This window comes from Gouania willdenowi, chromosome 10, assembly GCF_900634775.1.
Source record: "Gouania willdenowi chromosome 10, fGouWil2.1, whole genome shotgun sequence".
Lineage (NCBI taxonomy): Eukaryota > Metazoa > Chordata > Actinopteri > Blenniiformes > Gobiesocidae > Gouania > Gouania willdenowi.
Window position 1 is genome coordinate 7263564 of NC_041053.1, and position 24794 is coordinate 7288357.

The following is a 24794-nucleotide window of genomic DNA, read 5'->3' on the forward strand; positions in this document are numbered from 1 at the left end:
GTATATTTAGAGTGCTTAGAAGTACAGAAAAAATCAAATTAGTCTCTTCAGGTGCTCCGTAGATATCTTTATATTCTTTTTTGCTCATATTTTTCAATCTGTTTAGATTTTTCTACTCTCTATTACGTTTTTTGAACTATTACATCACAGTATTTGCAGCGGAACTGCCAAATTAGGACATCAACTCCAGGTCCAACACTTCGAGCAATCCGCCATTTTTATTTCTCGCTTTTATTTTGTAGTCCAAGCTCAAGGATGCTGAAGTTACGAGAGGATAAGTCAAAATGTTCGGTTGTTGGATGTAGTAACCCACACGCTTCATTACAACGTCTCCCAGCATCAGAACCTTTTCAAAGTGCCTAGTTGAGTTTTATTTTTCATGGAAATGTACCCACATCTGTGGGTAAGGTCATTTTTGTGTGCGCGAAGCACTTCAAGGATGACTGCTTCTGCAACCGCCGCCAGTATAAAGAAGGATTTGCCTTAAGACTTTGTCTGATTGAGGGTTCAATTCCTTCTATCTTTGGAGACGACGAACTGAGCACTTCGGTAAGCTGTAAATAACGCTAAAAAGCGTGATGATAAGACGTCCCTGTCATTGTTTTGTTAGCATTAGCAGTTGCACCGTCTTCAGACTTCATATGTTAGCGCTGTGTGCTCGTTTTAGATCCTTGATGATATGGCCTACGTGATTTAATTTAAGTCTAAAGTTTTCATTAGTCATTTCATTTTGCCATTTTTGTCTTTGAAAAAACTGTATTAAAATGCATTTCGTGACGTTAGCTTGGCGCTAGCGTTAGCTCGGTGCTTGTGTTAGCTCACTTGTTAGGGTTCTGCAGGTTCATCGTCTTCATTTTCATCTCGCTCCGCTGGGTCAGACTCTGTCTCAAACATGTAAAGCTGGATGGACAAGTATTCTGTTGTTGATATTATGTAAATAACCTCCGAATAAAAAGTTTATGAGCCGCTACATAGCCGTATCTCTTCTATCAAACTACAAAAATGGCCGAGCAGGGTGGAGTTGAACCGAGTGTCACCCAAAGAGGGGGCGGGGTATGGAGTGTCTCATTTGCATTTAAAGAGACCGCACCAAAACGAGTTGCTCTCAGAAGCACATCAGAAAAGGGGTAGAAAAGGGGTGGAGCTATAATAATGAGGAATTCAGACCCAAGCATTGCAGTTCCGCTTTATATAGACCACAACTGTATGATTTATATGTAAAAAGGAAGGATTTAAAACCATGATATGTCCCCTTTAAGAAATTTCAAATTTCAGGCAACCCCATTTGAACTCCGAGCAACTTCACATGGGGTCCCAACACCAAGGTTGAAAAACACTGATTAGCTCCTTAATAGATTTATTTCTATAGTTTTTATCATTTTGAGATCTCACGCCTGGGGTGGGGCCATGACTGACACTTTATTTGTTCATTTTCCCCTCTCTCTCTCTCTCTCTCTCTCTCTCTAAACACTGGTCTACACTGTCAAATGCAACACTTAGATCCAATAGAATGAGAACAGACATCATTGGGGCAGGTGGTGCCTCAGAGGTTGTTAGTGCGAATCCATCAGTGCAACCTTCAGCCTTGCTTAGTCTGCCTGGCATGATTAAGCCCCGCCCCCCGAGCTTTGATTGAGCCCCGCCCCTGAACGCTGATTGGCTGCACTGTTACTGGAGCTGAGGGAAGCTTAGTTCCTCAGCTGTCCGTCCGCAGAGCTCTCAGCACGGACAGCTCTGTCAGCTCAGCGACCACCTGGACCCTTACACAGGACTGAGCCGCGTCCATGCAATAACACACTGTTTTTGGAAAATGATCATCTGTACGAATAGGATGGAGTATCCCCTGAGAAACCAGCGAGCACACACACAGGTAGGAGCAGCACGGGGAGCTAGCTAACGGCTCACAGCTCATTCATTTACAGCTCTGACTTTACTTTGTTTCACCTGTGTATGAACACACACACACACACACACACACACACACGCACACACACACACACACACACACACTGTATAATAAAACGCGACCTGTACCGTACAGGTCCATTCAAAACCTAAAAGAGCAGCGGAAAAACATTTACATTTGTTAAATTAAAATGAATAAATAAATTACTAAACAAAAAGGAAAATAAAACCTGAAAAAGGATGAGAAGTCAGCAAAATTAACGTCGATAAATATTTGGGAAACATTGGAAACTTAATAAAAGAGGAGGAGGGGGAAGAATGAATAGTAAAAAGTTATTTTAAAACTGTTAGCTTTGTTAGCTCTTATAGTTTCATGTTAATGTAGCAGCCAGCGTTAGCTCGACAAAGTGTGTGTGTGTTTCTTTGTTGTAAAAAGCTTGTCTTTGAGGTGTTAAATGACATTAAATGTGTGAGTTTTGCTGATGTTCCTAGTAAACATTGCCTTATTGTTGCCGCAGTGTGTCTGTGACTTCACTGAGGAACATGTCAGTCTGTCTGCAGGCTGTGAAGTAATGCATCGGCTTTTATGAACTCATAATAGCACACAGGGGGGCTGTTGGGACAAAGTCAGGGTGAATAGTGGTTGAATCAGTCCAGGTTCTCCATCTACTCTGTGCTTCTTGGAGTATTTATATTTTTATTGTGCTTTGTTGTGTTGGCTGAATTGGACTGCCAATCAAAGTTGTTTTTCTCCTGTGATGCTGCTTTTCATTGTGCAACAGAAAGGGGGCGCTGTGCCCAGTGCAGCCTTTTTTATTTTAAAGAGGTGCACCCTGCAGAATAGAGTCCAGAAAATGAACAACAGCAGGCAGGAATGTGAGCAAATGCTCTTTCTTCAGGCCCACAATCACACATCCCACGTACATTAGCTTTACTACACGGGGAACACACACTTGGACTGTATCACAACATCAAACATGGCAGTTTAACCAACATATATTTCTGAGCCTTTATTTAAGTGAGTAATGAACACAGTCAGTCCTTTCTGCCTGCTCTAGCTGCCCATCATGCTCTCTGTCAGGGTAAATAAGTGGTATGTGAGCTGCTGTTTTCTGCCCTCTTCCACATCCTGCAGCTCAGTGAGTGGTTTGTTTGTCTTGGTTGTGTTGTATGTGTGTAACTCTTTTCTCTCCCCCCCTCCTTCGTCTGTTCTCTCCAAAACTCTCTGAGCTGCAGCTGGTTTGTTTTGCACCCTTCCTTTTGTTCATGTTGCAGAGCCAAAAATCATCCACAGCGTGCTTGTTTTTCAGGTGTTCATGGTGGTGGGGGGAGAGTTATTGCCACCATGACATCCCCGCATGATAAGCACAGACCCCCACCAGACTCAATCGGTATGCAGATTGAATGTCTGTGTCCTATATCTGCAGTGGCCCCCTCCTGCAGCCCCACCAAAACACAAGTGCACACCTCATCTTCAGCTGACACATTCACCCTTGGAGCACTGCTGGGATTCATTTCTCTGCGTGTTTCCACGTCATTTGTGTCTTATTTTCCCCTTCTCACTCTCACCTCTACAGTGATCCTGTTTTGTTTGTCGGATGGCTATCAAAGCCTGTCTTTGTCTTCCTTTACCTTTCCTCCCCTCAGTGACGTCACCTCTGTTTTTCATTTCATCCTGGTCTCTTGCTCCTCTCTAATCAATAAACAAATGACCTCTCCGATGTTGGGAAGGGAGATTTTTTTTTAAATGCAAATCCTTTCCACCTGTGAGTCCTCGAAATAGGAGTTCTGGATGATTTATGCCTGGGATAGGCAACTGTATCACTGCGGGGGCCACAAAAATGTGATTGTATCTGATCTGAGGGCCACATGATCAACATTTATTTCATGTCAGCATTTCCAATCGGATGTTAATACAGGGGGGAACAGGGTTTTATCTGTTTTTTTCTGTCTTTGGTTTTGATGTTTTGTCAGTTTTTAGTCATTTTGTGTGTTTTAGGGGTCATTGTGTCTGTTTCTGTTATTTTATGTGTTCTTGTTTTAATTTTGTGTATTTTTCTGTCATTTTCTGCATTTTTGTTGTCGATTAGTGAGTTTCTGGGGTCACTGTCTGTATTTTTAGTTGTTTTCTGTATTTTTCTGTCATTTTGTTAACTGTTTGTGTCTTTGGAGCTGTAACACTGTAGTCATTGTGTTTGTTTAAGTGGTTGCTGTGTCCATCTTGTTGTCATTTTATGTTTTAATTATAATTTTTGGGGATTTGCTTTGGGGCCTCAAAAAAATTTGACTGAGCACCACACGTGGCCTCCTGGCTGCCAGTTGCCTATGTCTGATTAATGCCATTGGGCACCGAGTAAAAATGACATACAGTATGTGTATTATTATTATTTTGATTTAGTTTTCTGTCTCTTGATTTATTTTTAGGTTTGTTTGGGTGGTCCAAGGTATTCTGTGTGTTTGCAGATTGAATGTATGTGACACCAACATCTAAAGGATGCTGTGTGCTTTAATATTCCACCCACACATGCTTGTTGAGTTTTTCCCCCCCCTCATATCATGCAAGTTGTTTTTGTGTGGGCAGACTCTAAGAAGCATACGGCCTTGTCAAAAGTATTGCTATGTTCATTATCTGAGGCTTGTTTTCAGAAGATAAAGACAAAGCAGTGTAGAAGTGTGGCGAGCTGTAGCAGTCAGTGAATGCACCATATGTGATTAGGTTAGGCTTTTTCTTTAAATCATTTAGGATCCTGACTTTTCTAACTGCTCACTGGATTTAACTTTTAAATGCAAACACACTCTCTGAAGGTTAGCACTGAAAGCTAAGAGTTAAATGATTTAGTGATGATAAAACGCTCAGATTTAGTTCCTGTTTAATTTTGCTTGTTCCCGTCATTTTTGGCCAGACGTGCTTTTGAAATCACACTCAATAATTTCCTCTGTGACGACATATCCCAACACCTCCGTTTGTGGTCACGCTACACTAAAGTACGGTCGCTGTTTTAAGCAACTTTAGCTAAAGTGTATTTGAAATAACCAAAGGTGGATTTTAATATCTAGTAGTATTTGTGTGTTTTTGTTTTGGGCAACTTTTATCAGGGCAGGGGCCACAAAAATGTTTTTGTTTGATTGAGGGGCCACATTATCATTCATGTCAGCATTCAAAATGATGACCAATCAAAGCATTAATACAGGAAAGAACAAATGGATTTTAGTGATTTGTGTGTGTTTTTTCTCGTTATTCTGTGTATGTTTTTATCATGTGCATTTCTGTTTTCCTTTTGTGTATTTTTCCAGTAAAATTAATGTCTTCTGGGGCCTATATTACAAAGCTAGATAATTATATCCATGGTTTATCTCCGTTACCAGGTTTCATCCAACCAAACATTGTCTGTCAGACAGAAGCTGTCCTACGAATCTTGATTACAACTCGCTAAGTTAAGCGGGGTGATTCCAGCCTGGTTCTTGCGTCAGGGGAGGAGATTACAGCGTCAGACCAATCACAATCACAGAGAAACTGTGGACAGCAATTTCTGTCACAATTGAGGGATAATTCTTTAAACTTATGAAGAATTAAAATCAATAATTTAGACCAAAAACAACACTGTTGCTGCAGTAAAAGCAGCAGGGCATGAATGCAGGAATTGATGAGTGTTAATACTTAAATTAGTAAGAATAATCAGACACTCTGATCACCTTGTCTCTGGCTCTGATGCTCAGATGACTTATTTTATTTCATCAGTCCATCAGATAAAAATCTCTATTTCCTATAGGATGTCATCGGTAAATGAAAGAATTGCATCAATGTCTAAATATTCTCTCTCGTCATGTCAATCTGTCACATCAGATTCACACAGTGACATGTTCACACTTCAGCCTAAGTTACCATGGTGATTTAGCTCCATAAGACGTTAGCCAGCTTCATAGTCCAGCACACACTGATTAAATCCCAGAAGTTTGCGTGATAATTGGAAATCTAGCTTTGCAGTTTAGGCCCTTGGAGTCATATTGTGTGTTTGTGTTGTGAGTCATTTTGTTTGTTTGTAGTACTGTGTAATGTAAAAACATTTTGTATATTTTAGTCTGTTCCTGCTGTTGTTTTGTGCATTTACTTTGGGGGTCGCCATATGCCAGTGCCCTTCTCTCGACTCTGTTCAGAGATGCTTTTAAAGGCGTGTCTCTAATTTTACCTTGACTTGTTTAGCAACAGCTGTAACTTTCCCTGACGTGTGATCCTGCACAGAAAGTGTTTTTACTTCTGGAGACCAAGAGGCAGCATAGTGACACACAGGCGTGGTGAATGCCTGTGTGTCACCCCACGTTATTGCATCACAGGGCTGCTGATCGTATCCCAGTTTAGTAATGTTTTTTATTAGGAAATTTTTCCCCATTAATGTTTTCCTCACATTTTTAGTTTAAATATAAAGACAATTGTTTTAATGAAAGATTCCGGTGTCCACATGGTACTTATGTTAATTATATTATATGGTCAATAGGAAAGGTATATTGAACATTAGAAATGAAGCTAACTAATATGATCAATTTATTGACATGAACATGTATTATTGGCTGGTGATGAGAGGAACCAAGAGATGATGAGGATTTGTTTTCAATTGATACATTAAAAAAAAATGCTCTAAAACCAATCAGAACTGGAAAAGTTTCCTACAGTGTCAAAGTTTAAAGCAAATGTATTCATTGAAGTGTGCCTCATTCACTATTACTGCTCATGATATTTTGAGTGTACTAGTGAAACTCAAAATATCACTTGTAAATCCAAAAGTTGTGATCACAATTTTGGTTGCCACGATTAAATCATCCTGATCATTGTTAATATTTACATTTAAATTGTGGGCTCTGCTGCATAATCTATCAGGGCTTTCTCAACCATTAGTCAGCGGCAGCTTTGAGTAATTTGGTTTATTGATGAGAGCTGTGAGCTGTAATTGTTTCCAATAAGTTGCATTTTGTGAACTCACTCTGTAATAGTGTATTCATTCAGTTAACCCTTAGTACATTTAAAATTATTGGATTCATTTCTTATTTTTTTGGCATAATTTTTATTTAAAGCTTTAGTTTTTCACTGTGAACTGTTCATATATTGGAAAATCTAGATTTTCCAATATACCAGAAGCCACACCCCTACTTTTCTGCACGCGCATTGCGGAACATAACAAGGTTGCATTGATAAAGGTCTATGGTTCATATCTGTTTGCTGTTATGACGCACGGCCTTGTTTCCGTGCACACTGCACAATTCTTCATTCACTTTGATTGACAGTATTCGCTACAGGAAGTCGAATCCTATTGGCAGGGCGATCACAGCGTTTTTTTTCAGTTGTATAGAGGTCTATAGGACGAAGACGGGACTTATATACATTAATGTATATGAACAGCCACTGGCAGTAGATCATAGTAAAAGACTGGTTAGGTATTGTTTCGCATTTCAAAAGAATGACGCATTAACATAGATTTATCAGAAACTCCGGATATCAGCTTTAACATGATAAATAATTGTGATTACAATAATAATCAAAATAATCATGATCATCATTTTGGCCATAATCTTGCAGCCCGCGTCAAACGGCTTTCCATAGGTTGCATTATCTACGGAAAGCCTGAGCAGCCATCCATACGGGCTTCCATACTGACCTTCCTTGTTCTTTCAAAAGAGAGCAAGTAAAATTTGTATTGAAGTGTTAAAAAAAATGCATTTTTGTAGATCCAAGAATTCCGTCTCATCGCTATATATGACAATTTAAAAAAAAAAAGGCCATTAATTCAGTGGATAATTCTGATTTAGGATTGCTAAGTGCCTTTTACCAGCACCCCTCCCTCTGCTAACCCCGACACAAGATGACACTGCTTGGTCACGCCCCTCCACAGGCGATGAGGCATTTACGTATGGTGTCTAAGCTGGGGACCACTGCTTTAGGTCACAAGTATATTTGCAAGTATGTGCACGATTCACGCAGCGGCACTGGCTGAATCAACAAAACAAGCGCCTCCACACACACACACACACACACACACACACACACACACACACACACACACACACACACTCTAATGGCAACCTCAAACCGGTCCAAAAACCCACTCTCAGAGCCAATGGACTCGCTGTGTTGTTGTTTGTGTTGAGTGTTCCTAAAGTAGAGGCAGACCTGGTGTTTGGTACAGAAACCCAAACTGAGCAGAGAGTTTAAAAGACATGAACATGCTCACACAGTTCAGACTCACGTCCAATCCCATCGAGTTTTACAGGCGTAGATGGGATGGACTCTTTATTGGACGATGTGTGTGATTTCTCGGTCGTGCTGGCGACTAAAATCTTAGTTTTTTTCCTATATCGTGTGTGTTAATGCGTATTGGTGCTTGATGGAGCAGGAACCTGGTTTCTGTGGCTCAGCATGCTAATCAGTAGCTCCTGTGTTTGTGGAGGGACAATAGTGTGAATACAGACCTGCCACAATATTTGATTGACAGTCGCCTTCTTGCTGTGCTTTCGTTCCACACCATTTCGCTTACAGATTGACAGACAAGACTAGGTCAGGCTACTGTTGGTTAGGGCTGAACGATATGGACAAAATTTCATATCTCGATTTTCATGCCAGATATCTCGATATCGATACGATATAATATGACAACGGGTTCGATGAAAACCAGGCATTTTTCAGAAAAATAAAAACATCATGATACAAAAAAATGTGGAAAGTGCAGTTTTATTTTTAAGAACTCACTGCCAGTCATCAACATTAAGATAAATTATGAAAAAATAAATTAAAAATCAAACATTTTACTGCAGCTCTGCTTTAACAATAAATAACAAATGCAGCAGCTGGTGGAACATTGAAAGTGCATTGAAGTGCAACAACATTTATATTCTTCAAAAGATCACATGACTGTATACAGAAAATGCATTTGCTACTAACAGAACAGAGGTAGTTACAGGCAGCACAACTTCTACAGATTCTTTGCCAAATAGATGTACAAAATAATTAATTATTATATTACAACAGCTAAATAACCACATAATAATGCAAATTGTTTCCTCTCTCTCTCTCTCTCACACACACACACACACATCTACCTCTTTCTGTCTGAAAGTAATTAAAAAATAAAAATAAACATAGCAAAACGTACCTATTGCCAGGTGTAGCCTTTGTCCAAAGCACTGAAGGCGCGTCCAACCATTCACCTCCAAAGCCTTTATCATGTTCGATGCGTTATCAGTCGTTACGCAAACTTGTTGGTCCTCCTTCAAGTTCCAGTCTGCTAACACACCTCTCATCTCCTCCGCTATATTATCCCCGGTATGCTCCCCGGGGAAGAATGATGTCTGCAGACAGCGGGTCTGGAGTTCGAAGTTTGTAGTAACAAAATGGATCGTTAAACTAATGTAAGGTTCGGTTGTCCGGCTCGACCGCAGGTCCATGGTTGTGGCGAAATGATCAATATCATGGAGCACGGATTCAACATTCATTTTACACTCATTATAAAGTTTCGGAATGGCCACTTGATTATAATGTGTTCGGGATGGTATTTTATAACGCTTGTCCAGCGTCCGAACCACGACCTGCACAACACCTCACTCTGGTTAACATCGTCCTTTCTGAATCCAAAATACCTCTAAATTATGGAGGATGATCTATGTTTTGGCACCAAATCAGATTCTGCACTGCCACCGGCCGCATTATCTCCCGCACTCTTTTTCTTTCTTTCTTTCTTTTTAATTTATCCGCTGTCTCTGTCGTGTGTGCGCGCTGGCCTTAGCGGTGCATTCAAGGGCACTCGTTAAAGTGATGTTTGTTGTAACTGCCAGAGTTGTATGCAGGGCGAGCGGGAAGAGGAGAAATCTATATCGTCTATATCGTTACTTTTTTCGATATTCATATCTTGAAAGTTCATATCTAGATATAGATACGATAACGATATATCGTTCAGCCCTACTGTTGGTACACTCCCTGCTCACTCGCTTAGTTTTATCCTTGTGCCTATGCCATTGAGTCTCTCTCTTTGATAAAGAAGATGTAGACATATTCATTCAATTCAAATCACTTTATTTGTACCCAAGGGGCAGTTTAAAATACATCATCCAACGAGCCATACCATTGAACAATCTAAAACAGAGGAAAAGCACAACATTCATTTTAAAATTCATGAGTTATTCATATTTGAAATAATACACTTCTAAAATTTTAAAGTTTGTGTATTTAAAGTGCATTTAGCTTTCTGTGTTTAAAGTCAGGGAGCTGGACAGCAGGGTTGGGGTCAATTACAGTTTTGAATTGCAATTACGTCTTCAATTATCCATGTTCATTTACACCTCAATTGCGATTATGTTGACCAACATTTTTTCCTAATTACAATTAAAATTAGTCATTATTTTTTCTCTGAAAGTCAATTTTAATTATGTTCTCAATTACTAAACTTCAATTACAATTACTAGGCCTCTAATAAATAAGCCCTTGTGTTAGCTTTTTGTTAGCATCTCTAATGATACGGGTTAGTTTTGAACCATGTCTTAAATCAGCTGTAAAATACACTGAAGAATATTATCTATTATCTAATTTCTTTTTCATCTCTTGGTTACCTTGTTAGGCTTCCTAATCAATGAAAATATAGGTTTTAATGTTTTTGTTGTGGGCATCTGAGTCTTTTTTGCATCAGTATAGCCCTAGATTAAAAATTTTTTTAAATGGCAAAATGATCCTCAAGGGAACTAGCAGGTAAACTTACTATTTAACATATATTAATAATTGTTAACTACATATGTGTAATCCATTGAACTATAACATTGTTCCCCACGTTAAATGAAATTGTAAATGACAATTTTTTTTTTTACAGAATTTTCATGCCAATTACAAAGTCAGTTATCTGAACTCAATTACAATTCAATTATTATTATAACAGCAACAGATTTCTCCAATTACGATTGCAATTATAATTACGTCATTATTAATTACCAATCATGCAATTACAGTTATAATTTACCCCAACCCTGCTGGACAGCCCTGGAGACAAAGGTTGTCTTCCTCCTCTGAGGGGCGGATTCACTAAGATCTGAAATAAAAGGTGGTAAACCAGTTGCTTCCCTAAATCCTTTGGTGATGCACTTTCTTCACCTGCTGCGAGGAATTCCCCTAGATTGCAGCAATGATTAGTGCACGTGCAGAAATGGTGCAGACCGCCCTATTTAAATGAGCGTGAAGGAGAGCTGAGTGTGCGGAAGTGAAAAAAATATTTTGAAGCAGCAGAATTGGAGGTGTTAGTAGAGGAAACTAATAAAAAAAAATAGATGAATTACAGCAAAGACATTGATGCATAGATAGATAGATAGATTCTTTATTCATCCCGCAGAGAAGAGATGTGTGTGCGTGCCTATGATAGTATATATAGTCCGATAGACGACTGGGACAGGTAGTGAGCTTATGTTTATAATGCAGCCAGATAATAAAGTGCAGCTCTACAACAACTAAACTGCCTGTTCTTCCTACGCGGTACCATCTTTAACAAGAGTACGGGAGTGATCCCCGGAGGAGAAGCGGCCTCCGGCCATGGGGAGTGTTTGTGTCCCCCCAGCCACGGTGGGGAGACGAAACAGGAAAGGTTTTAACACGTTCTTAAAATTGTGAATTCATTCATTCCAAATATTAACTAGAGATCTGAAAATGCAATCTCTTGGTCGTCTTTTCCTCTCACCTGCCCCATCTCCCCACAAATATCACTTCTGTCGTCATTGCGCAAAAAGCTTTGACAGTTACCGCCTGGTTGTGGGCCGTGCTAAATTTATACGGAAAAACAGGGGCAGCAATGAAGTCCAGCTTTGAATAATTCCATTGCGTCCCCTGCATTAATTTATTTGCATGTCCTTGTCCCATTTTTTGCTTGCCTTGTGATCTTCGCCTACTATACATATTCATGAGAGGGAAACACTCTCAATGGATTGAGGGCGCATTGCGACATGCAGCAGCCGCGCACTCCTGATTCCCTAGGGTTTGTCCAGCTTATTAGCGTGTAGAGTGATGTTTGAACACCCCTAAACCTTTAGTGAATCTGGGGGTTTGAACACAACCTTTAGTGAATCTGCCCCTGTGGATATAGATGAACTCAAACTCAGGACACAGAGTGTGTGAAGAGTTCTTTAAAATCCTGCATTTTGCTGTTTTTGTTGTCTGTTGATCACAAAGGGCAGTGAGACAACAAACGGGCTGCTTGATGATTTTAGAGCAGACTGCCACCATGTCCAACAGGCAGTTTTTTTGCTGCAGCGCCATGGAATGTAATCATTACATTTTCAATGAAGGCAAAACAGAATGTTTTTTTGCTGACTCCAAAGCATTTTTGCTTCGTGATTAAGTCATGTCTCTGATGACAATTCTTTATTATCTCCTCTGTGTCGGAGGAAAACCTGAGCACTAGGGCTGGGCAGTATATCGTGATTCATGATATACTAACTTTTCTCTATATATATATATATATCGCAATATATCTACTTGTTTTTATTCATACAATCACACTGTACAAACCACATTATACAAGTATTTAATATTATTCATTGAGTAATGTCAAGCAGTGTCTTTTTTTACAATTTTAACATATTTCAGAGATATATTTTCTAAAAGCCTTTTTTGTATTAAATTACTAGTTTTAGGAGTTGCTGCTTTCGTTACTTCTCAGAACAGCATGAAAAGCACAGTTAGATGATCACTGAGTGTGTCCTAACCCAGACCTTTCCCTAAACCAGCCACACTACAGAACTCACTCACACGTGCTGTCCCTTAGGAGAAAAAGACAAAAGTTGCACCTATTGTGCAGCTGTTTGTTAATAAATGTGCCTGTGTGGCATTTTTAATTAGCAAATTTAACTCAGAATTGTCGTTCTGGTAAGACTTTATCAAGCTGAAAATATCGAGATTAATATTGTATATTGCCATTTTGAGAAAAAATATCTAGGTATGAGTTTTGGTCCGTATCGCCCAGCCCTATTGAGCACATTTTATCAGTTATTTCCCAAGTACTTGGTTCCCTGTGGTGCTTACAGCCTCAGCCAACTGTCTCTGCTTAGGTTTGAAAGTTTCCATCATCTCCTTAGTTTTATTTATATTGATGAGCTAAAGGCAGGAGCTGCTACACCACTGAGCCATGGTGTTGTCCGTAGCTGGATAGCAGGGACAAGAGGACGGTGTCAGCAAATTTCACAAGATGACAGTCTGGCTGGACAGATGTGCAGTCTTCTGTGTAAAGGATGTAGAGTAGAGGGGTGGAGAGAGGACACAGCCCTGCGGTGAGCTGGTGGAGGTGAGGAGGATAGGAAGTCTGTAACCCACAGGTGAGATGACAGCGGGTGATAGCTTCTCAGAGAGGCTGTGTGGCTGCATGGTACAGGGTTCTCACCAGGAATTTTTCACAGCATAGGCGTGCAAGCGAGCGCCATTGGCGTGGAACATTTTGAAATGTGTAACTCTCTGAGGGCCAAATTTAAAGCTAAAGTGAAGCTAAAGTTGTTTGTTTTATCTTTGGTCCAGCCTTACTTTAAAAGTTATTTGTTGAATTGGTGAAGGTGATGATGAATGTAGTTAGTTACTCATGCTTGGTATAGGTCCTCCACTAATAAATACTGACAGTATAACGATCTGTTGTGAGTTATAAACATGACGAGCAGCTTCATGTGTCACTACACATTACTTCTGGTTGAAGCACACTGTTTATATTGGACGGTAACTATGGTTACTAAGCAGAGGATGCAGACAGGCAGCATCAGGGGCAGCTAAGTGGCGGCAGGGGTCCTCAGGTAAGTAAGCATCTGAGCAGATTGTCTGTAATAAATAGATGGTGCAGCCAATGTGTGTGTTACTTGGTTATTCAGATTAAAAAGAGTTAAAACGTGCACGCCTGGAAGTCCCTTTTGTGTCCAAGTGTGCAACAATTATTACGACGATACTGATTAAAAAAGGAAAAAACAGAAAATTCCCCCCCTACGCTGCTGAGAACGCACCATAGAGGGTGACATCACTCCGTAGAGGAGTAAAATTACTACGTCGGGGGCCCCTATGCTCAACAGCTCTGGCGAAAACCCTGGGTAGGATAACTAGTTACTAGTACATCATAGTGTTGGTTACCTTGGTGATGTGATCTTTGATAACCCTCTCCATGGCCTTCATAGGCAGAGAGGTGAGTGCCACAGGTCTGAGGTGGATCAGGATCTTGGTGGTGGCCTTTTTAGGGAGAGGAATCACTGTTGGGAGGAACCTTGCTGCTCGTCAGATGCCATTAGATTGATTTCTTAAATGTGAGTTGTGTCAATACATCTTTTAAGAGCTGAATGCTCTTTATAGTTTAAAGAGGTGGAACCTCTGCAGGACCAGAGGAAACCTCATCTATTGCAGGGAGTGATGAACTCTCACACACATAAACATGTTGCTGATTGCTCAAATTACTCAAACCTAATGGAAACCATTTTTCTCCTGTAAATGTCTACTTTTAGTCAAGGCAGTAATAATCCTTGAACGCTGACCGTTCTACTAAAAGTGGAGGTCTTTGCCAAGTTTTGCTCACTGAAGCATTTGGTTTTGATCAGCGCTGAGCGCTCGAGTTTCACATGCAGGGGAAGTGATTGGTTGCCCATGGCCTACATCCCAAAAAACTTTTCCTAGAGGCCTTTGTACAGCAGAGAGGGAACCGATAAATGGCTATGCCTTCGAAGGCCAGCCAGCTATCCTCTCCACATGGCTCTGTTTTTTTTGGCTTCAGGCTCTCCACCATAGTCACTCCCATGTTTGTGTGTTTGGTCTCATCCATTTTCTTTACTGCTACTGAGCTTCCCTTCGTCAGGCCTCGGAACTGTTGACATTTGTTCCTTCATCAGTGTGTAGATCGTCATTTAAAAAGAAAAACAGCTGTGTCACATGATCTGTTTTTATTTGCCTCACATGGTTTTTACAAAGCTGGACACCTGATGTTTGCTGTGTTTGTAGAGATATTGTTGCTTGATTAAAGGATCTAACTACAGAGAAATGCTTTATTCATTTTCTGTGTGTTTGAAGCTCCCAGAAGAGCTTTGGTTGTTAGCTTGTTTTATTTGGAGAGGGAATCATGTGAGGAATGCATTTTCCTTCCCTCACAGCATCCAACTGCTGCTCCTCTATGGCTGCCTCTGTGGAACATGACTCCGCTCCGATGCACGGTCTGGGCCTGTCATCACACCATGCACACACTAGTTCAACCTTATCACCAGCCGGCCTGGTTTGGCTCCAGATCTATTATTTGCCTCAAAAGATAGTTCTTGTGTTGCTTGTTTTTCATGTATGATTTACGGTCAAATGTATGTAAAAGTCCTTCTCTGCATGTCCCTCAACGAGTGGACTGAACATTCAGTGTTAAAATATTATGCTATACAGTTTTATGCTATTTTTTTGCACAATTCTGTTTGTTCTAAGAACCCCAACAACATAGTATTTGAGGTTTATTTTTTTCAAACTCACCTGTTTTCTGGAGTTTTAGCCCTGTGAAAAGTCACTTTCATGACGCTCCTAAAAACTGTCTTTGGGCCTTCATGCATATGCATGAGTGGGCGTGTCTGTAGATGCAGACTCCCACCACAGCTGATCCCCGTAGCGATTTTCTTTTGCTATCCACACACTCTTGTTATTGTTTTCAGCCAAAAAACTGCACATTACAGTAAAACACATGGCTATTTAAGCTGCTATTGTGATTGTGAGTCAGACAATCGCTGCACCACGGTGTGTTTATCACATCAGCAGCTGTCAGTCATCTGTTTCAGCTGTTTGAAACACTCACCAGGGCTGCAAAGTCCCTTACCTGTCACCCTCTTCTCTTCAGACCACAATAGTCCATTTAAGGTGCTAACCATTTGTTTTCTTCAACTGCTGCATTGCATTGGGTCACAAACACGCCAGATCATGTCAAATGCAATACAAGGCGGTATAACGGCTGCTAAAAGAGGAACTGATAGTGAGTGCTCCCACTGCAAACTTTTTCAACTTTGGCCCTCTGAATGAGGCTAAATGGATGTATATCACTGTAGCAAAACCATTATAAAGTGAATTTTTCATGATACTGCCCCTTTAAAGGCAGATCTTCTGCAAGTGGAAGTGGTTGATGATTTGATCACTTCTCTAAATCTTCAGGGTCTGGCTCAGTTCATGGAGGTCTGCGGTCAAGTAGGTTTCCCTGCTGCAGAACGCCTGATGATAAACCTCTACTCACATTATACCGTAGTTTATTGGAGCTGGAAGCTGATTAAAGAGTTTGTCTTAAGTCATTAATATTTTGAGAATCAGCTTTAAAGTGTTTTAAAGTACAAAATTGGTTTGCAAAACACAATACAATCATCTAATTTTTGTGTGATTGGTCTTCAGAGAGTTTGTTGTTATTCTTCACTGGCCCGAAACGAAATTGACAGAATCATCAGATCCTCTTTTTATTTTAGTTCTATCCAAAACTTCAGGGATTTTTTTTAACCACTTCTGTTTTTAAACTTCTCGGCTAGTAACACATTGACAACCTGTGATTTTTTTTTTTTTTTATCTCCGTCAAGTAGGTAATATTTTCACCTGCGTTTATTTTATTTTTTTGTCATTTGTTTGTCTCATGGCAGAATTACATTAAAAGCACTTAACGGATTTTGAGAAAACTTAAACCAAAGATGGCCTTATGCCATGTAAGATTCCATAAAATTTTGCAGGTGATCCGGATCAATATACTGATTCTGGAGCAGTCCGAAAAAAGGGAAATATTATTTTCACTTATTGGCAAAATTTCAAAAATTCATATCTTAGTTTGAAATTAACTGATCTTTATGAAATTTGACTCAGTGATATCTATTTGGTTCCTGAACTACCCCATCCAGTTTCATTCAGATTGAAGCTGGATTGCGAATTTCATAGCAATTTTTTTAAATAAAATGGATGCCCATATACCTATTGTTTCATTATTAATGGTGATATTAATTTCTTCCAAGCCTCTAGGGCTTATACTACAAAGCTAGATTTCCTATTATTTCACTCAGGGTTCTCATCGGGAATTTTTCAAAGCATAGGGGGATCATGTGGTGTGAGCGAGCGCCAAAATTAAAAAATGTATAACTCTCTGAGGGCCCGTTTTATTGAAGTAAAGCTAAAGTTTTTTTTTTGTTTGTAGAATAGACCCTTGCGACTGACGTCACGGCACATTGACCTAGCGCCCTATACGGATGCACCTGCGTGGGTGCGTTTCCTTGAGTTTTATTTTTTGACTTATTGAAAGCAGCCCATGTGCTAAACGATTGTCAAAGGTTGTCTCCATTTGGCCTCAATATGTCGGAGGCCACGGATTATGTTGCCACTCTACCAGAAGCTGAGAGAAGTCGGTAAAAGGAGAAACTGGGTCTGATCGCCGATAATGACCCCTACAAAGTTCCTGTTGACAAATAGAATGAAGATGTCTCTTATTCCCCAGGATTGACTTATCTTAACATTGTGAACTACCTCGTCTTTGCATCTAGCTCATACACAATGGACCACTTGAAAAGTTTCAAGGGACTGGAAGCTTACAACCAGTTTGGAAGTAGCTGCTTTTATTCATAATGGACTCCATGTGATTAAATCTAAGGTAAGTAGACATAATTCATCTGTAATATGAGTGTGCAATGCTGTTTTTACAGAGTCTGAGCCATTTTATTGATGACCTAAATTTCTGTGAAAATTAGATCTGCACACTTGGATCAATGCAAATAAATAAATTACATTTCCAAGTTTTCAGTCAAAGGACCTCCATCAAGGTAATAAACAACATGGTTACAATGAACAGGCTTATTTAATACAGGCAATCAGTCACACCTTTGCTACACCACTCATGTAATCAGCAGATCCTGTACTGGTACAGGCTTGTTGTTTTCAGGTCAGCACTGCACAGGGCAGCTAGTGCCTCAGTTTTTCCCTTTGGGTGGTTATCACAGCTGGTATCTTGAAGAAAGACTTGTGTACTCCAGTCCCAGCCATGTTAGAACATCCAAACACAGCGCAAAAGTTTACCATCACTGTGGGCTCTCTGCTTCGCTATATACAGTCAATGGTTTCAATACGTTTCCTGTGGTGGCTTGTTCTTCCAACATGGCAGAGAGCCGTACATCACGTGACCTGTTAGGTTATGTGGCATAGGTCTATTGGTGGTGATGAATGTAGTTACTTATCCTTGGTTTGGGTCGTCCACTAAATTCAAATTTAAATGAGGTATTATATGGGACCTGCAGTAATATTGGAACATGCACACACAGTAGAGCTTTAATCACACTCTACAGTGTTCACATCCAGGTGTGTGCATATAGAATGATTCGTTGTGAGTTTTAATGCGCTATATCTACAGTAGTTGATGCTACACTGTTTATATTGGATGGTGCACACAGGCAGCATCGGGGGCAGCTTAGTGGCTGCAGGGGTCCTCAGGTGACGACGGAAGCATCTGAGCAAATCGCCTGTATTAAATAGACAATGCGGTTGGTGTATGCGTTTCTGGGTTATTCAGATTAACAACAGGGTATAAACAACCCGTGCACACCTGGAAGTCCCTTTTTGTGTCCAAGAGAGCAACAATTATTACAATAGTACAGATTAAAGCAGGAAAAACAACAACAAAAAACCCCACCTACGTTGCTGAAAACTGAATGTAGAGGGCGTCATCACTCCGTAGGGAAGAAAAATTACAACATCGGGGGCTCCTACGCTCAACAGCGCTAGCGAGAATCCTGACGCTAACTTCAAGGATTTAGTTGGTGTGTGCTGTCCTACAAAGCTGGCTAATGTCTTACGGAGCTAAATCACCATGGTATCTTAGGCTGAATGACTAACCTGGTCGGGACCAGGTTTTGTTCTGGATAGGATCTCAGCCAGTATTTAAGTCTCGCTTCCTGACTAATCAGTTCTCTTAGAAAACGACCTGTCCAATAAAAGGAGGATCATTGTGAACACTTCGCTGTGTGGATCTGATATGACTCTGATAGGAGAGAAAATATTTAGACATCAATGCAATCCTTTCACTTACCAATGGCATCCTACAAGAAACATATTGTCTTGTACTGTTTTTTTGTCAGAATCTAATAGGAGCCTCTCCCTAAATCTCTATCCAAAAACCGAAATTATGGAATTGATTAGCTGGTCTTTCTTTTTTTTTTTGTTATTGCAATTAAATAAATAAATGTATTTTATTGCATGATTGTTACCATCATCAGCCCTCCCTAAGGAAGGGTAACCCCCAATTTCCACTGGATGCGGCTCCGCTGCGGAACGTCACCGGAGCTGATAGGTTTCCATTTTATTCTATGTGTTAATTTCCACCAGGTCCGCTGCGGTGCGTGTCAGCTCCTTCCCAGATGCGGTAGTCCGGTGCCCTGCACCAGATATACGCAGGGCTTCTATTTCTGGCGGACACCGGAGCACGACGCATCAATCAGCACAGAGCAAATGAAGCTAAACAGGAAATTAAGCACGTACTCCGCAATAAAATATCGGGTTACTTTTCAAAATAAAACACTTCAGATTATATTTCAAGTAAATACATCACCAAAACGACATAATGTGTAAAAACAAATTCACATCCACTATATTGATTCCTCTCATACTGTAACTACACTGCAGCAACTTTGATTTAGTTCATGTTTTACTGGTGCAGTTTTATCTCTTTTCTGTTGGCTGTTGATAAAAAATGTGTCTATGACAAATCCAGAGTCCAACCTTCTTGTTCTCCTTCGTTAGGAACATTGATCTGTTTATCTGTTTATTGTTGCGTTTATAACACATACATTTAACCGCGTTCTCACGCAATTATATAAATATCGTGAGAACTGATCTGTCTCGTGACGTCACAGTCGTTCAACCGGAGAGCACCGCACTCAAAACGCAACCGGTGTGAATTACCGGACGGCGGACAGCGGTGAAATACCGGATCGGTGCCGTGGTGCAGCGGAGACGTATCCAGTGGAAACCCCGGGTAAGAATCAGCTGGTCTTTCAGTGCAATCGACCACTTTTTTTTTTTTTTTAAAGATTTTTTTGGCTCTAGTGGCCTTTATATGACAGTTGCTTGACAGGAAAGGGGGTCAGAGAGAGCAGGGAATGACACGCAGGAAAGGGTCCCAGGCCGGGAATCGAACCTGGACCCGCTGCAGGTGAGGAGCTATAGCCTCTGTACATGGGGCGGGCGCTCTACCCACTGAGCTAAACACCGCCCCCGACCACATTTTTTTGACAAAAAGAATGGGCAGAGGTGAGCCCGCCTGTCCCGACGAAACGATTGCGGTGGGATACACGATGGACTCCTGGAACAAGTAGAGGATTGTGTGTCTGTCTATCCTGTCCATTGAGGACGTGGAAGACGTCTACATGATTGGAAATATGATCGCAGGTATGCTGCTGATTGGAGCCGGCAGTTTTCTGACTTACTACTAAGTCCAGATTACGCTAGCAGTTGTTTTGGGACGGCTGCCAGTCATTTCACCGCTGTCACCTGGGAACTTTGTTTCTGAATCGGATCTGCTATGTCTTTAAATTTTGTTGCAATTGTGTTTTTTGGTGCTTCTGTGTGTGCCGAGCAGTTTTTTTCCTAATCCCACAACTGCCTTTTTACCTCATGTTTTCCACTTCTCATCTAAGATATGGGGCGGTGCCTTTGTGGCGACCCACAGTTCCCCCGCTCCTGTACTCCCATGTTATATGTGATTGTCTTTTCATGTTTCTTGGGGATGTAACTGAATGGCCAATCAGGGATAAATTAAGTATTCTGAATCTGAAAAAACATATACATTTTTATCTGATGGACTGAAATACATTAGTCAGCTGATAAAACCTGCACATCAGACTCTTTCAGACCGATAATTGATCAATTAATTAATGTATTCTGTGGTGACGCTGAGAGCCTCAGTCCTGTAAGACATGAAAATATGAAATATAAATATATTTCACCTTATGATGTAGGCTGAGCTGTATAAACGCATCATCAGAGCCACAGATAAGATAGTGTTGTTTTTGGTCTCAGTTATGGATTTTAATTCTTCTTATTTTTATTATTTTTTATTCCTCAATTGTGGCGTAAATTGCTCTACAGATTATCTGTGATTGTGATTGGTCTGACTCGGTAATCTCCACCCTGTCAGAAGAGCACACATGCAGCAGGGCTGAAATCGCCTCGCTTAACTTAGCAAGTTGATATCGAGATTTGTAGTACAGCTTCTGTCTGACGGGGAATGTTTGCTTAAGTGAAGCCTGCTAACTCAGATAAATCCGGAATATAATTATCTAGCTTCGTGATATAGGCCCTTAAAGCGTGAATGATCATGGTACCATGGTCAGGATCACTGCCAATATCTGGCAAAGTGGAGATTTGGTGCTTGGCTCTGATTGTTTTTCTTTTTAAGTGCCACAATAAAACCCTTTTCCTTCCTCTTTCTTTTGGTGCATGCAGGCGATGAACAGTGAGAAGGACCGAGTGTCACTGCTCCTCACAAAGGCTCTGGTCAGCAGGGGGGGCCTGGACGCCGTGTCCCAGCAGATGGCGTTACACCCTCAATACTTGGAGAGCTTCCTGCGCACACAGCACTACATCCTGCACATGGATGGACCCCTGCCGCTGCCATACAGACATTATATTGCCATCATGGTGAGTGTCCAGCAACATGTACACGCACACACAACACAACAATAGGTTGACATGACATCATCTGGGCTTTTTGTTCTTCGGTCTGTTTCCTGCAGGCTGCAGCACAGCATCACTGCCATGACCTGGTTTACTTGCACTCTGCTCAGTTTCTGAGGGTTGGGGGGGATCCTCTGTGGTTACAGGGCCTGGAGGCGGCACCCCCTCGCCTTCGCCTCCTGGACCACATAAACAAAGTGCTGGCCCACCAGCCGTGGCTCACAGCCTGCTCACACATCCAGGTACAACATGGAGGAGGATTCTGCAACGAGTCTGTCTACATACTGCTTCTGGGTCTAAATTCCTATGTTTCTGCATCTCTTCCTTCCAGGCGCTGCTGAAGTCAGGCGAGCAGTGCTGGTCCCTGGCTGAGCTGGTGCAGGCTGTGGTCCTTCTGGCTCACTGTCACTCCCTCTGTAGCTTTGTGTTTGGGTGCGACACAGACCTTGTTGCCCTCTCCAAGTCTCCCAACGGTACTCCACCGGCCTTTTGTCCCTTCGATGCTGCCAACGGCAACACCAGCGTGCCTCAGTCGCTCACCACTCCAAACGAACATGTGAAGCAAAGACAGGTAACACATCCATAGTTTAAACTTGGCCAATCATCTCACAAGGTGAGCCAAAGGCTTTTTCAGTACATGTCTATATTTGAATTGGTGTACAGAAAATTTGGAGACTGTGTTGATGTTTGCGTGCTTTCTCCTTAATGACTGTATTAAGACAAATTGGATATTATATAATAACAATCAGGGCTATCATTTTAATGCGTTAATTGTAATGAATTAATTACAGAAAAAAATAATGCACTAAAAAAATAATGCCGTTAATTGCTTTTTTTGTGCATTCCAAACAGCATGGAACTTTTTCTGATTTCAAGAGTTCCTGGTATATCACAGACTACAATACAAGAGAAGACTGGAGCTTCTCAGCTTCGTTGGTGTTAATTTTTGTTTATATAAATGCAGGATGGAAAACAAAAGCCCAGTTGTGTGCAACTTGTGTAAGAAAGAGTTTGCAGCCCTTGCTACCACCTCGATGCTAAACATGTAGCAGCTAGCACAGACAGCTAGTGCGGACACACTGACATTGCTAGCTGCTACATGTTGCGAGCACGCTGTGTCTCCAATCCACACTGGACAAGATGACAGGGTTCAGAGCCAACATAAGTCCATGACTGTAAGATAAACGAACTCACTGGAGAAATATTATCTGAAGGAGAGAAAAGCAACAAATTTAGTGTTCAATGTTTGTGTTGCTCAGAAAAGTCTTCATACTGTTTTTGTTGTGTTAACTTGTAGGACTACATATAGACCTGATGTTTTTATTATTTGGAGATTGACAAAAGTACTCATCATTATTCCCCCTGATGGTCTAAACCAGGGGATGTCCAATTCCGGTCCTCGAGGGCCACTATCCAGCATGTTTTAGATGTTTCCCTCTTCCAACACACCTGATTCAAATGATCAACTCCTCATCCAGCTCTGCAGAAGCCTGATAACGATCCTAATCATTTGAATCAGGTGTGTTGGAAGAGGGAAACATCTCAAACATGCTGGATAGTGGCCCTCGAGGACCGGAATTGGACACCCCTGGTCTAAACTATAGGTGGTTGCAGCCCTTGGCACTAGTTTCACATACGGAGGAATGTAAATGTAAATCGATTAATTACAGAGCATAATCAATTAATCGCTCAATTTTTAAATCTCCTGACTGGCGATAACAATCAAACGTTGTGTTTGTCCACAGTCTGTGGACTCCAGTGGTGACGTGTTGTTTCTAAAGGAGCGAATCCACAAGCCTCAGGACGAGTGTGAAAAGAGAGACGAGCGTTTCCTGCAGACAGGTGACCTGCATGACACAAACTACCTCACTCAGCTCATCATTATCTTCACTTCTAATCAGCTCACAGGTTTTCATTGTGTTCAACAGGAGCGATTAGCTGACGTCATTCCCACCTAATGACACTCTCTTTTCTTCTTTCTTTATGTTCTTCTTTAGACGTAGAAGAGGAGGAGGAGGCGGTGGTGTGCTGGTGTGCAGATCTGTCTCGGTTCATCACAGACCCTGACTTCTGCTATCAGGAGTTTGCACGCAGAGAGGACGATCAGTTCCAGGTGTTTAGAGTTCAGGTAAGGATTGTGAATGTGCTGCAATCAGCAAACCTGTGTAGTGACCCGTCAGTGTGAGGACACAAACGGACATCTGATTCAGCCATTTGTCTCCATGTGTGACTGTGAGAAGGTCGAGGGTGTAAATCTGGAGGAGAATGAAATTAGTTTGATGAGAGAAACCTTTGTGAGTACAGACAGAATATATTTGACATGAAATGGAAGATTTGCCTGTGCATCTCTTTAAGTTGTGCGTCATGAGAAGAAAAAACCTTTTCACCTACAAAACACAACCAATTTAAAGTTCAGTAGTCATTTGAAAAATGGGGCCCCCTGGCACCCCTGTGGTACATATGGAGTAATGGGCCCCATTAATATAACGGTGTGTGTGTCAATGATTTGGTACCACCAACTATAGCAATATTTGACTCACAAATAAATGAGAAAACAACTTTAATGGAAATTACCAAGAAAAGGGGGGTGGTCCCCCGGGCCCCTAATTGAATTGAGCGAGGCATAATCGTAATCTACACTGAATTACCTTTGTAATGATATATCACATGACTATGTTCCCATAAATTTGGAAATGAACAGAAATGGAGGGTGGACCCCCAGGCCTCATTTAAAAAAAAAAAAAAAGGGCTCTTAGCATCTCATCATATTCATTCATAGAGTATTCATACCAAACTGCATTCCAATCTAACCAGATCTAACGGAGGAGTAGTCATTTGAAAAGTGGGCTCCCCTGGCGCCCCCGTGACACGTACTGAGTTATGGGCCCCATTTATATACTGGTTTGTGTCTATGATTCAGTACCAATGACCGTCGTAATATTTGAGTTGCAAATATATGAGAAATCGAAAATCGGGCTCCGAGGGTCAATGCGTACACATCTATAGAATATACCTACCAACAGTGTACATACCAACAAGAAGAAGAACAAAGTGGTGTTTTGAGTCCAGTAGCCCGGCCTAATAAAAACTCAAACAGCCTCAAATAAAGTATACTTTGTAGCCCAATATGGTTCTAATGTAAACAAAATAAAACCAATAATTAAAAGTAACTGGGACATAATAAAAAGTGAGTAGATGCCCCTACCAT

The 24794-nt window shown here is 41.0% G+C and overlaps 1 protein-coding gene across 1 annotated transcript in view; it reads left to right on the forward strand.

The window, feature by feature from the left end:
• The first annotated feature begins 1646 nt into the window (after positions 1–1646).
• The window catches only part of sesn4 (sestrin 4), a 28436-nt gene continuing 5288 nt past the window's right edge, over positions 1647–24794 (forward strand). The window contains exons 1-6 of the mRNA XM_028458774.1: positions 1647–1870; positions 21356–21550; positions 21646–21828; positions 21918–22157; positions 23332–23428; positions 23584–23714. Coding sequence (XP_028314575.1) covers positions 1811–1870; positions 21356–21550; positions 21646–21828; positions 21918–22157; positions 23332–23428; positions 23584–23714 — 906 coding nt within the window. The 5' untranslated portion in view covers positions 1647–1810. The remainder of the gene's footprint in view (positions 1871–21355; positions 21551–21645; positions 21829–21917; positions 22158–23331; positions 23429–23583; positions 23715–24794) is intronic.